The following is a 12,862-nucleotide window of genomic DNA, read 5'->3' on the forward strand; positions in this document are numbered from 1 at the left end:
TAATCATATCCAGGATTGAACCATGTTTGTTCAGAGAGTCAAATTTTCTTTCTGATGCGAATCACCACTTTAACTTTGCTACAGTTTAATATTTTGAATAAATGTGAAATAATCCAGCTTTGTTTTGAGACATAGGATGGCAAGACAAAATCGACACCAGAGTGTTTATCACCTGTCTGGAGCTCAGAAAGGCAATCTGCGTGGGGATCGTATGGCAAGAACAGAACTTCAGCCTGGACACAGTCCAGGATCATGACTACCATCCACATCTTGTCCCTGTTGATAAAATCAGGGTCACTGTTTGCAGAATCTGCATGTTCTCCCCTTTTCTGCTTGGGTTTCCTCCGGGTGCTCCGGTTTCCTCCCACAGTCCAAAAAGATGTGCTGGTTTGGTGCATTGGCCATGCTAAATTCTCCCTTAGTGTACCCGAACAAGCGGTGGAGTGTGGTGATTAGGAGATTTTCACAGTAACTTCATTGCGTTTATTCTCCATCCAGTTTCCTGACCTTTTCACTGGCCTTCATGGTGTGTTTCCTTCCCTCATTTCCAATTTGCTAAGATAAGTTTTGCTTTTCCCCAATCTATCTGGAACATCAAATGTACCTTCCCAATTTGCCACCTGGCCTCATTTTATAACAATGTTTTTAACATTACTTCATTTCACATTGAACAGTTAGTGTACTGTGTGGGAGTTTCTCCCTGGAGGTGTTGAGATGGGCAGGATCCATCTTTTCCACTGTCTGTAGCAGGGGGAATGTGAAGATTTGTTGGAGATTCTGAAGAAACTGGCCATGAGTCTGTAGAGTAATGATGGGGTGTGGAAGCCTGGTGAGATACACAACCTGGATATAATATCGAGGACTCAAAACAGAAATATACCAAGCTATGATCCAACAACAATGTATGTAATCCATGTAACTAAAAAAGGTTTTAACCATCTTTGTGATACACATCACATCCTTGTGACAGAAAACCTCATCATGTAGGATGGATGAGTTCTTACTTGCTATGAGGGATGAGGGAAAGGCTTTCCTATGGTGTGTGGTATCTTTGGCCATACTCACGTCAGGGTCAGAAGGAAAAAACTTGAAAAACTCTCCATTGTTCCAGAAGATAGCAGTATTTTCATACCTACACTGCAGAAGGAGGCCATTTAACTCATTGAACCTGCACCGACACCAGTCAGGTTTAACTGGAATCTGTCGTACTGGTGCCAACGATTGTGTTTTGGGTGGATCCTATGGAATCTCCTTTAGAGCAGCTTTCCTGCTGAGTCAGTTTGCCTAGTTATTACCATCACCCTCTTCACTAACTCCTGCTGCTGATGTACCTTCATCTTACAAATAGCAATTTGTCCTGGACACTTACCAGCAATATCCCCATGCATTCTGAGCTTGGATTGATGAGTGAATGATTTCCTTTCTACTGTGGAGAAGCCATATTTATTTTGCCAGAGAGATTTTCATAGAGAGAATTACAACCGAATATCTGATGATTCTATTATTAATGGTTTGAAAGGCTGTGATGACAATGCCCTCAGATTTCTGTGTTAACTGTTGCGGCGGATTTTTAGTAATGATACTACTGTCATAGGGAATCAAGTCTCACAACACCAAGTTAAAGTCTAACAGGTTTATTTGGCATCATGAGCTTTTGGAGTGCTGCTCCTTCATCACTCACCTGATGAAGGAGCAGCGCTCTGGAAGCTCATGATTCCAAATAAACCTGTTGGACTTTAACCCGGTAGTGTGAGACTTTTTACTGTGCCCACCCCAGTCCAATGCCAGCATCTCCACATCATAGGGAATCAAGTAATAGACACAACAAAGTAATAATCACAAATAAAGTAGTAATGACAGAGGAACTACTAATTCTGATTTTTGAACCCAGCCAGTGTCTGCATCTTCTGAGAATGAGAGTCAGGGGAACTAGAAGGAAAAAACTTGAAAAACTCTCCATTGTTCCAGACGATAGCAGTATTTTCATACCTACACTGCAGAAGGAGGCCATTTAACTCATTGAACCTGCACTGACACCAATCCCAGCCAGGTCCTGTAGGGTGGTGGAGGCAGACACGCTGACATCGTTTAAGACTTACCTGGATAGTCACATGAGCCTGGGAATGGAGGGATACAAACGATTGGTCTAGTTGGACCAAGGAGCGGCATGGGCTTGGAGGGCCGAAGGGCCTGTTTCCTGTACTGTACTGTTCTTTGTTGTTCTTTGTCCTACCCTGTGCACATTACAACTTCTGGTCCCCTGACACGATAGGGCAATTCAGCAGGGCCAATCAGCCTAACTCACACATCTTTGGAGTGTGGGAGGAAACCGGACGAAACCCACGCAGACACAGGGAAAGCGTGCAAATTCCATATGGACAGTGAAACGAGGCCGGAATTGAACCCGGGTGCCTGGTGCTGTGAGGCAGCAGTGCTACCCACTGTGCTCCTGTGCTGCATGCATGGTTTCGAGAAATGGAGCACAGCAGAGTGCCCATTCACAATAGACACATTCACAATTCACAGAATTCACAATTTATCTGTATAGCACGTGAGAAACAATATTTTTCACCATATACTAACACGTGACAATACTAAAACCAATAATTTATTTTAATATTTTTATTAATTGATCTCAATTAGTAACAAATCCATTTTCTGTTGCTATTTGGTTTTTCAATGGCCCTGTTGTTACCCAGCATTCCCCGTGGGTTTGAAAGTGCCTGATTTACTTCACAAGAGACCAGTGCGCAGGCTCCATGCTGCATCTAGAGCATGCGCAGTGTCACTTGTTCGGATGCTTGTGTGCGGCAGACGCTTTTCTTCAGCTGGTGAGAATCAGTGGGGCGGAGGGAGGAATTAGCCGGGAGTCGGGGTGGGGAGGGATCGGAGGCTTCACAAACACTTGCTGAAAGCCGAAGGCCCGAATAAGACCCTGCGGGTCCCGGGTTTGCTGCTTTGGGGATTTTTTTCTTGGAGCAGGCCCAGGTTAATGGCCGCCATCTTGGTCCAGCAAGGAGCGGAGCGCATGCGTGGCCCTCTTGGTGACGCAACAGAGAGGGGGCGGGGCTTCGGGGTCCCGGTCCCCAGGAGAGAAAATGATTGTGTGATTGATTGACAGGCCCTGGTGAACGGAGCTGCTGCAGAGACTGTGGACATCCTGAGAACATCAGTGTGTTAGCGTCAGGAGTAGGCCATTCAGCCCATTGACCTTGCTCTGTCATTCAATAAACTCGTGGCTCATCTGATTAATTCTATTATGCTGACTGCCTCCCTCAGATAAAAAATAGTCTAACTCAGCCTTGAATTTATTAAATGACACCAGGTTAAAGTCCAACAGGCTTATTTGGTAGAAAGAGCCACACCGGGAAGTGGCTTTTGCTACCAAATAAACCTGTTGGACTTTAACCTGGTGTTGTTAAACTTCTTACTGTGTTTATCCAAGTCCAATGCCGGCATCTCCACATCTTTATGAAATGACCCAGCCTCCAGTGCTTTCTGTGGTAGAGAATTCCACAGACCAATGAAATTTCTCCATCTGATTCGATTTAAGAACATAAGAAATAGGAGCAGGAGTAGGCCATCTAGCCCCTCGAGCCTGCCCCGCCATTCAACAAGATCATGCCTGATCTGAAGCGAATCAGTTCCACTTACCCGCCTGCTCCCCATATCCCTTAATTCCCTTAGCGATCAGAAATCTATCTACTCCATGATTTAAACATATTCAACGAGGTAGCCTCCACCACTTCAATGGGCAGAGAATTCCAGAGATTCACTACCCTCTGAGAGAAGAAGTTCCCCCTCAACTCTGTTCTAAACCGGCCCCCACTTATTTTGAGGCTGTGCCCTCGAGTTCTGGTTTCCCTTCTAAGTGGAAAGAATGTCTCCACCTCTACCCTATCCAGCCCCTTCATTATCTTATACGTCTCGAGAAGATCACCCCTCAGCCTTCTAAACTCCAACGAGTACAGACCCAATCTGATCAATCTCTCCTCATAAGCTACACCCCTAATCTCTGGTATCAACCTGGTGCATCTTCTCTGCACTCCCTCCAAGGCCAATATATCCTTTCGCAAACAAGGGGACCAAAACTGCCCACAGTACTCCAGTTGCGGCCTCACCAGTGCCTTGTATAGTTGTATCAAGACCTCCCTGCTTTTATATTCTATCCCCCTCGCGATAAAGGCCAACATTCCACTCACCACCTTGATTACCTGCTGTAGCTGCAGACTGAGTTTTTGCGATTCGTGCACAAGGACCCCCAGGTCCCTCTGCACAGTCGCACAATGTAATTTTTCTCACATTTGCCAATGTCTATTCCATCTGCCAGATCCTCGCCCACTCGCTCAGCCTATCCAAATCTCTCTGCAGACTTTCCGCATCCTCCAATAATAATTTATTATTGTCACATGTATTATCATACAGTGAAAAGTATTGTTTCTTGCTCGCTATACAGACAAAACATACCGTTCATAGAGAAGGAAAGGAGAGAGTGCAGAATGTAGTGTTACAGTCACAGCTAGGATGCAGAGAAAGATCAGCTTAATGCAAGGTAGGTCCATTCAAAAGTCTGGCAGCAGCAGGGAAGAAGCTGTTCTCAAGTCGGTTGGTACGTGACCTCAGACTTTTGTATCTTTTTCCTAAAGGAAGAAGGTAGAAGAGAGAATGTCCGGGGTGCGTGGGGTCCTTAATTATGCCGGCTGCTTTGCCGACGCGGCGGGAAGTGTAGACAGAGTCAATGGATGGGAGGCTGGTTTGTGTGATGGATTGGGCACATTCACGACCTTTTGTAGATCCTTGCGGTCTTGGGCAGAGCAGGAGCCATACCAAGCTGTGATACAACCAGAAAGAATGCTTTCTATGGTGCATCTGTAAAAGTTGGTGAGAGTCGTAGCTGACACGCCAAATTTCCTTAGTCTTCTGAGAAAGTAGAGGCGTTGGTGGGCTTTCTTAACTATAGTGTCAACATGGGGGGACCAGGACAGGTTGTTGGTGATCCGGACACCTAAAAACCTGAAGCTCTTGACGCTTTCTACTTCGTCCCCATTGATGACGACATGGGCATGTTCTTCTTTACGCTTCCTGAAGTCGATGACAATCTCCTTTGTTTTGTTGACATTGAGGGAGGGATTATTGTTGCCGCACCAGTTCACCAGGTTCTCTGTCTCATTCCTGTACTCTGTCTCATCATTGTTTGAGATCCGACCCAGTACTGGGGTGTCGTCAGCAAACTTGAAAATCGAATTGGAGGGGAATTTTGCCGCACAGTCATAGGTGTATAAGAGTATCATAGGGGGCTGAGAACACAGCCTTGTGGGGCACCGGTGTTGAGGACGATCGTGGAGGAGGTGTTGTTGACTATCCTTACTGATTGTGGTCTGTGAGTTAGGAAGTTCAGGATCCAGTTGCAGAGGGAGGTGCCGAGACCCAGGCCACGGAGTTTGGAGATGAGTTTCATGGGAAGAAGAGTGTTGAAGGCTGAGCTGTAGTCAACAAATAGGAGTCTGACATTGGTGTCCTTGTAATCTACGTGTTGCAGGGTTGAGTACAGGGCCAGGGAAATGGTGTCTGCTGTGGACCTGTTGCGGCGGTAGGCAAACTGTAGTGGATCCAGATAGTCCGGGAGGCTGGAATTGATTTGTGCCATGACTGACCTTTCGAAGCACTTCATAATGATGAATATCAGAGCCACCGGCCGATAGTCATTAAGGCACGCTGCTTGGTTTTGCTTCGGTACCAGGATGAAGGTAGTCTTCTTGAAGCAGATAGGGACCTCAGATTGTTGTAAAGAGAGGTTGAAGATGTCTGTGAATACCCCCATCAGCTGATCCGCGCAGGATCTGAGTGCCCGTCCGGGTATCCCATCCGGGCCCGTTGCTTTCTGTGGGTTGACCTTCAAGAAAGCTGCTCTGACATCTGCAATGGAGACCCCAGATACAGATTCATCCAGGGCTTCCAGGGTGGAGGGCATGCTCTCGCTGACCTCTTGCTCAAAACGAATGCATTGAGCTCATCAGGGCGAGGAGCGTTGGAGCCGGCGATTTTACATGCCTTCATCTTGTAGCCTGTTATGTCTTGCAGACCTTGCCATAGTCAGCGGGGGTTGGTGTGGCTCGCCTGGGACTCTAGCTTGGTCCGGTATTGTCTTTTGGCATCTTTGATGGATCTCCTTAGATCGTATCTGGTAACAAAGAAGTTAGATAAAGGAGAACTAGTGGACCTGATTTATTTAGATTTCCAGAAGGCCTTTGACAAGGTGCTGCAGAGGAAACTGTTAAATCCGTTAAGTGCCCATAGTGTTAAGGGTGAAATCCTGGCATGGATAGAGGATTGGCTGACTGGCAGAAGGCAGAAGTGGGGATAAAGGGATCTTTCTCAGGATGGCAGCCGGTGACCAGTGGTGTGCCTCAGGGGTCAGTGCTGGGACCACAACTTTTCACAATATACATTAACGATTTGGAGGAAGGAACTGAAGGCACTGTTGCTAAGTTTGCAGATGATACAAAGATATGTAGAGGGAGAGGTAGTAACGAGGAAGCAGGGAGGCTGCAGAAGGACTTGGACAGGTTAGGAGAGTGGGCAAAGAAGCGGCAGATGGAATACAATGTGGAAAAGTGTGAGGTTCTGCACTTTGGAAGGAGGAATGGAGACAACAAGTATTTTCTAAATGGGGAAATGCTTAGGAAATCAGAAACAAAAAGGGACTTGGAAGTCATTGTTCAAGATTCTCTTAAAGTTAACGTGCAGGTTCAGTCGGCAGTTAGGAAGGCAAATGCAATGTTAGCATTCATGTCGATAGGCCTAGAATACAAGGGCAGGGATATATTTCTGAGGCTGCGGAAGGCTCTGGTCAGTCCCCATTTGGACTATTGTGAGCAGTTATGGTCCCCATATCTAAAGAAGGATGTGCTGGCTTTGGAAAAGGTCCAGAGGAGGTTCACAAGAATGATCCCTGGAATGAAGAGCTTGTCCTATGAGGAACAGTTCAGACTCTGGGTCTGTACTCATTGGAGTTTATAAGGATGAGGGGGGATCTTATTGAAACTTACAGGATACTGCGGGGCCTGGATAGAGTGGACGTGGAGAGAATGTTTCCACGAGTAGGAACAGCTAGAAATAGAGGGCACAACCTCAGACGAAAGGGCCGATCCTTTAAAGCAGAGAGGAGGAGGAATTTCTTCAGCCAGAGAGTGGTGAATCTGTGGAACTCTTTGCTGCAGAAGGCTGTGGAGGTCAGGACATTGAGTGTCTTTAAGACAGAGATAGATAGGTTCTTGATTAATGAGGGGATCAGGGGTTATGGGGAAAAGGCAGGAGAATGGGGATGAGAAAAATATCAGCCATGATTGAATGGCGGAGCAGACTCGATGGGCCGAGTGGCCTAATTCTGTTACTGTGTCTTATGGTCTAATGAGTTGAGACTGGGGTGGCGTCGGACGATGTCACTGAGGTGGAAATAGACAGTCTTGATGATGATGTGGCTGGAAGCTCATCCTGGAGTGAAATATTTCACCATGGTTGTGAACAGCCTGGTTCCGGCTCCGACAGGGAGTGGAGTTTGTCGTGGGGACTGAAGACAATGGGTTCAGACTTCCCAGTATTTATATGGAAAACATTTCTGTTCTCTTAGTCCTGGATGGCAGGCAAGTCAGGATGGTGTGTGGGTTGGAGGGGAACTTGGAGCTGATGGTGCTAACCACTGTGTCACCGTGCTGCAGAATGCTAAATGGAATGAGAGAGAGAGTGTATGTGTGAGGGGCGTGGGTGGAGATTTAAAGAATGTTCCATAGAAACTACAATTGTCTGTTTTGAATTTCTATCATGTGCTGACAGTGATGATTTTTGTAAACTGCTTTCAGTGGATATTGGAAGGAGAGGTTTTGACTGGAAAAGCACTGAGATTCTCACACCCGTATCAGAGTGTTCCAGTGCACTGATTGTGGAGAGACACAAGGACTCCGACACCATGGAGAAACCATGGAAATGTGGAGACTGTGGGAAGGGATTCAGAGCCCCATCTGGGGTGGAATCTCATCGACGCAGTCACACCGGGGAGAGACCGTTCATATGCTCCACTTGTGGGAAGGGATTCAATCATTCATCGAATCTGCTGAGAGAGAGAGAGAGAGAAAGATTGAGAGAGAAAGAATCCAACCCCTGCAATCACTTGTGAACTTGTTGGTGTTGCTGCAGGTTGGATGACCGATTGAATCCATTTCCCACACACAGAGCAGGTGAACGGTCTGTCCCCAGTGTGAACTCGCTGGTGTCTCTGCCATGTGGATGACCTCCTAAACCTCTTTGTGCAGTGAGAGCAGCTAACCAGTCTCTCGTCAGTGTGAAGGGGTTGGTGGACCATCAGTTCCCGAGAGCTTTTGAAGCCACTCCCACAGTCAGAGCATTTAAAGGGTCTGTCTTGGGTGTGAGTGACCTTGTGGCTCAACAGGTTGGGCAACTGAGTGAATCCCTTCCCACACACACAGCAGGTGAACGGTCTCTCCCCGGTGTGAATGCGCTGGTCGGTCAGCAGATTGTTTAACCGAGTGAATCCTTTCCCACACACAGAGCAGGTGAATGGTCTCTCCCCAGTGTGAACTCCCTGGTGTGTTTGTAAATGGGATAACTGAGTGAATCTCTTCCCACACACACAGCAGGTGAATGGTCTCTCTCCAGTGTGACTGCGCCGATGAGTTTCCAGTGCAGATGGGAACCTGAATCCTTTCCCACAGTCCCCACATTTACACAATTTCTCTATGGTGCGGGTGTCCTTGTGACTCTCCAGGCTTGACAATTAGTTCAGTTACAACATAACATGGGTGCGATCTCTCTGCTGCAATGTATTTTCAGGCTGTTTAACTGGTTAAAGTTCTTTCCACAGTCACTCAGGTGTGTGCATGTTTCAGTGTGTGTGTGTCTCGGTGCTTTTCCAGTTACACTGATGTTTAAAATCTCCTGAAGCAGACAGAGCAGAGAAATATTTCCATTCTAGATTCAAAGGTTGATGATATTCAGGTCCCAATGAACTGAGTGACTATGTTAGATTTTGATGTGAGGTTTGGTTTGATATTCGTCTTTAAATCTTCACCTTCTGATATCCTGCAAAAGGAATTTACAAACATCATCAGTGTCAGCACAGGATAGAAATTCAGAACAGACAATTCTAATTTCCAATGAACATTCTTTTCTCTCTCATCCCCAAAGCTGTGAATCTCCATCCCACACACTCTCCCTCCATTCTCACTCTGCTGTATCTAATATTCACCCTCCCAATTCTCCTGAAGGTACTGATTGAGGCTGATTGACAGATCCATGCTCACTGCTTCCTGTCCACCACACACAAATCATAAGAAACAGGAGCTGCGGTTGGCCATTCAGCCCATCGAACTGCCTCAACCATTCATTGAGAATTGGCTGATCTACCGCAGCATCATTTCCCACGCTGTCCCCCAGATAGAGAGAGAATAGAGCCAATGTTTCGAGTCTGGAGGGAGGAAAGAATGTTCCATAGAAATTAGAATTGTCTGTTCTGAATTTCTATCCTGCACTGACACTGATGACCTCTGCAAACTTGTTTTCCAGGAAATTGAAAGAGGAATCACAGACCGAAATCTCAGACGTTGTGTCTAGATCTGACAGAGTCATATTCCTCGGGACCTGAATATCATCGGCCTTTAAATCAAGGAGAAATGGTTGTCCGGTCTGGTGACTTGAAAAGATTTCAAACATCAGTGTGACTGGAAAAGTGCCAACACGCTGCAACACTGGAGTGAGTGTGTTCTAGTGCATTGACTCAAGAGCTTTAACCAGTTACACAGCAATAAATATCACACCATTCACAGCGGGGGTGGGGGGACTGTTCTGTGTGTGGACGAGTGTTCAACTGAAGAGAAAGGAAAGAACACCTGCACCATGGAGAAACCATGGAAATGTGGGGACTGTGGGAAGAGATACAGAGCCCCATCAGAGCTGGAAGATCATCGGCACAGCCACACTGGGGAGAGACCATTTACTTGCTCTCAGTGTGGGGAGGGATTCACTCGGGTATCCCAGTTGCAGAGACACCAGCGAGCTCACACTGGGGAGAGGCCCTTCACCTGCTCTCAGTGTGGGAAGGGATTCACTCGGTCATCCAGCCTGCAGGCACACCAGCGAGTTCACACTGGGGAGAGACCGTTCACCTGCTCTCAGTGTGAGAAGGGGTTCAGTCAATTGGCTAACCTGCAGAGACACCAGCGAGTTCACACTGGGGAGAGGCCGTTCACCTGCTCTCAGTGTGAGAAAGGGTTCAGTCATTTAGCTAACCTGCAGAGACACCAGCGAGTTCACACAGGGGAGAGACCTTTCACCTGCTTTCAGTGTGGGAAGGGATTCACTGATTTATCCACCCTGCGGAGACACCAGCGAGTTCACACTGGGGAGTGGCCGTTCACCTGCTCTATGTGTGGGAAGGGGTTCAGTCAATTAGCTGAGCTGCAGACGCACCAGCGAGTTCACACTGGGGAGAGACCATTCACCTGCTCTCAGTGTGAGAAGGGGTTCACTGATTTATTCACCCTGCGGACTCACCAGCGAGTTCACACTGGGGAGAGGCCGTTCACCTGCTCTGAGTGTGAGAAGGGGTTCAGTCAATTATCTAACCTGCAGAAGCACCAGCGAATTCACACTGGGGAGAGATCGTTCACCTGCTCTCATTGTGGGAAGGGATTCACTGATTTATCCACTCTGCGGAGACACCAGCGAGTTCACACTGGGGAGTGGCCTTTCACCTGCTCTATGTGTGGGAAGGGGTTCAGTCAATTAGCTAAGCTGGAGACCCACCAGCGAATTCACACTGGGGAGAGACCGTTCACCTGCTCTCAGTGTGAGAAGGGATTCACTGATTTATTCACCCTGCGGACTCACCAGCGAGTTCACACTGGGGAGAGGCCGTTCACCTGCTCTCAGTGTGGGAAGGGATTCACTGATTTATTCACCCTGCGGACTCACCAGCGAGTTCACACTGGGGAGAGGCCGTTCACCTGCTCTCAGTGTGAGAAGGAGTTCAGTCAATTATCCAACCTGCAGAAGCACCAGCGAGTTCACACTGGGGAGAGACCGTTCACCTGCTCTCAGTGCGGGAAGGGGTTCAGTCAATTATCTAACCTGCAGACGCACCAGCGCCTTCATACTGGGGAGAGACCGTTCACCTGCTCTCAGTGTGGGAAGGGGTTCAGTCAATTATCCACCCTGCGGACACACCAGCGAGTTCACACTGGGGAGAGACCATTCACCTGCTCTCAGTGTGGGAAGGGTTTCAGAGTTTCATCCGCCCTGCTGAGACACCAAAATGCTCATGAGTGATTCCAGGGGTTGGATTCTGCTGTTATTGTTTCTGCTCTCAATTACATCCAGGACTGCATTTTGTTCATTCTCACAGTTGGTCAATGGGGAGGGTCGGAGGGTTTCTTTCTGCTGGACTGGCCGGTCTCATGACTTTGCCTCCAGTGGGCTGATGCTCTTTGAGTCTTGTTGCGAATACCTGGTTTCAGATTTCACACGGATCACAGAGTGACAGGGTGTGAGGAAGTTAAGAGTTACTATTTCTGTTTGAAACTTCCCAAATGCTCATCCAATTTCCTTTGTAATTGTTTATTGTCTCCACTTCCTCCACCCTCGTTGGCAGCGAGTTCCAGGTCATTACCATTCACTGCATCAAAATATTCTTCCTCACATCCCCCCTTCCTCTCTGACCCAAAACCATAAATCTGTGTCCCCCTCGTCCTTCTCTCGTCAGCTAATGGGAACAGCTTTTCTTTGTCCATCTTATCTAAACCTGTCAGAATCTTGTCCACCTCTATCAAATCTACCCTCAACCTCCTTGCTCCAAGGGGAACAACCCTAGCCTGACATTGACAATAAAGAACAAACTAACAGAATATGTTAATACCTGAAATCAAATGGGAATGTTTAATTTCTGTTTTAAAGAAATCATGAATATATTGTCCCGTACAATAAAGGGATTTGAATAACTCAGCTTGAGTGCAGTTGAATGAAATGTCTCAATCGCGTATCCACCCACAGTCGAGAGGAAGTGTGGAATGTGTAGCTGGAAATCCCTCCCTAACAGCACTGTGGGTGTACTTACACCTTCGGCATTATAGCAGTTCAGGAAGGCAGTGTTGGCGCTGATCGTGGCCGAGGCAGCTACATACAGCCACATATTCTGTTATAACTGAAGGACTGCAGATTAAATGTGCGGCATTGTGGGACTGGACTATCTTGACCACATTCCTGTGACTGCTCAGTTTCTGCAATCATGAACCATTAAAGCTGCTTAGCAGGGTCCTGACAGAGGACCTGGTGAGAATATTTACTCAGAATGAGTGAGAATGAAACTTATTCCAGGACCGGCTGGTGTTCAGTGGCTGAGATTCCCGAATCTGTAAAAAGGGGGTCTGACCAGTGGTAGGTAGTCCGGTAAGAAGCGTTCTCATGCATTATTTAAATTATTTTATCATGAAGTTGTGATCAGAACTGTGAGGGACTTGTAACCCAATAGTTGTTGAATTGACGGTAAACTCCAAGTAGCACTGGACTGAAAAGGGGGTCTGACCAAGAAGTGAAGTGATCTCAGGCATTGTTTAAATTACATCATCATTGGCCAACTTCCCCTTTGTGATGTCACAATGGAGTCCTGCCTGAATCAGCCAATAGGAATCACTCTGCTCCGCGGTGACGTCTCTGGGTTCCAGTGCTCAGGCCCGGGCGCGCGGACCCGGGAGCCCCGCCCCCGCCCATTGTTCCCCTCCCCCTACACCACATCGAGCCAAGGTTTCCAGGCAACCGGCTGGCGGCTCCGGCCAGAGCGAGAAGCTGCTCGGTG

At 47.5% G+C, this 12,862-nt stretch overlaps 2 protein-coding genes across 2 annotated transcripts in view; one reads left to right on the forward strand and one right to left on the reverse strand.

Annotated features, from left to right (window-relative positions):
- LOC144480744 (uncharacterized) overlaps positions 1–12,862 on the reverse strand; it is a 154,018-nt gene that overhangs the window by 16,537 nt on the left and 124,619 nt on the right. The window lies entirely within an intron of this gene.
- The window catches only part of LOC144481015 (uncharacterized), a 41,713-nt gene continuing 31,638 nt past the window's right edge, over positions 2,788–12,862 (forward strand). The window contains exons 1-2 of the mRNA XM_078200649.1: positions 2,788–2,831; positions 9,580–11,298. Of these exons, the coding sequence (XP_078056775.1) occupies positions 9,910–11,298 (1,389 nt within the window). The 5' untranslated portion in view covers positions 2,788–2,831; positions 9,580–9,909. The remainder of the gene's footprint in view (positions 2,832–9,579; positions 11,299–12,862) is intronic.

The sequence above is a fragment of the Mustelus asterias genome, chromosome 30, assembly GCF_964213995.1.
Source record: "Mustelus asterias chromosome 30, sMusAst1.hap1.1, whole genome shotgun sequence".
Lineage (NCBI taxonomy): Eukaryota > Metazoa > Chordata > Chondrichthyes > Carcharhiniformes > Triakidae > Mustelus > Mustelus asterias.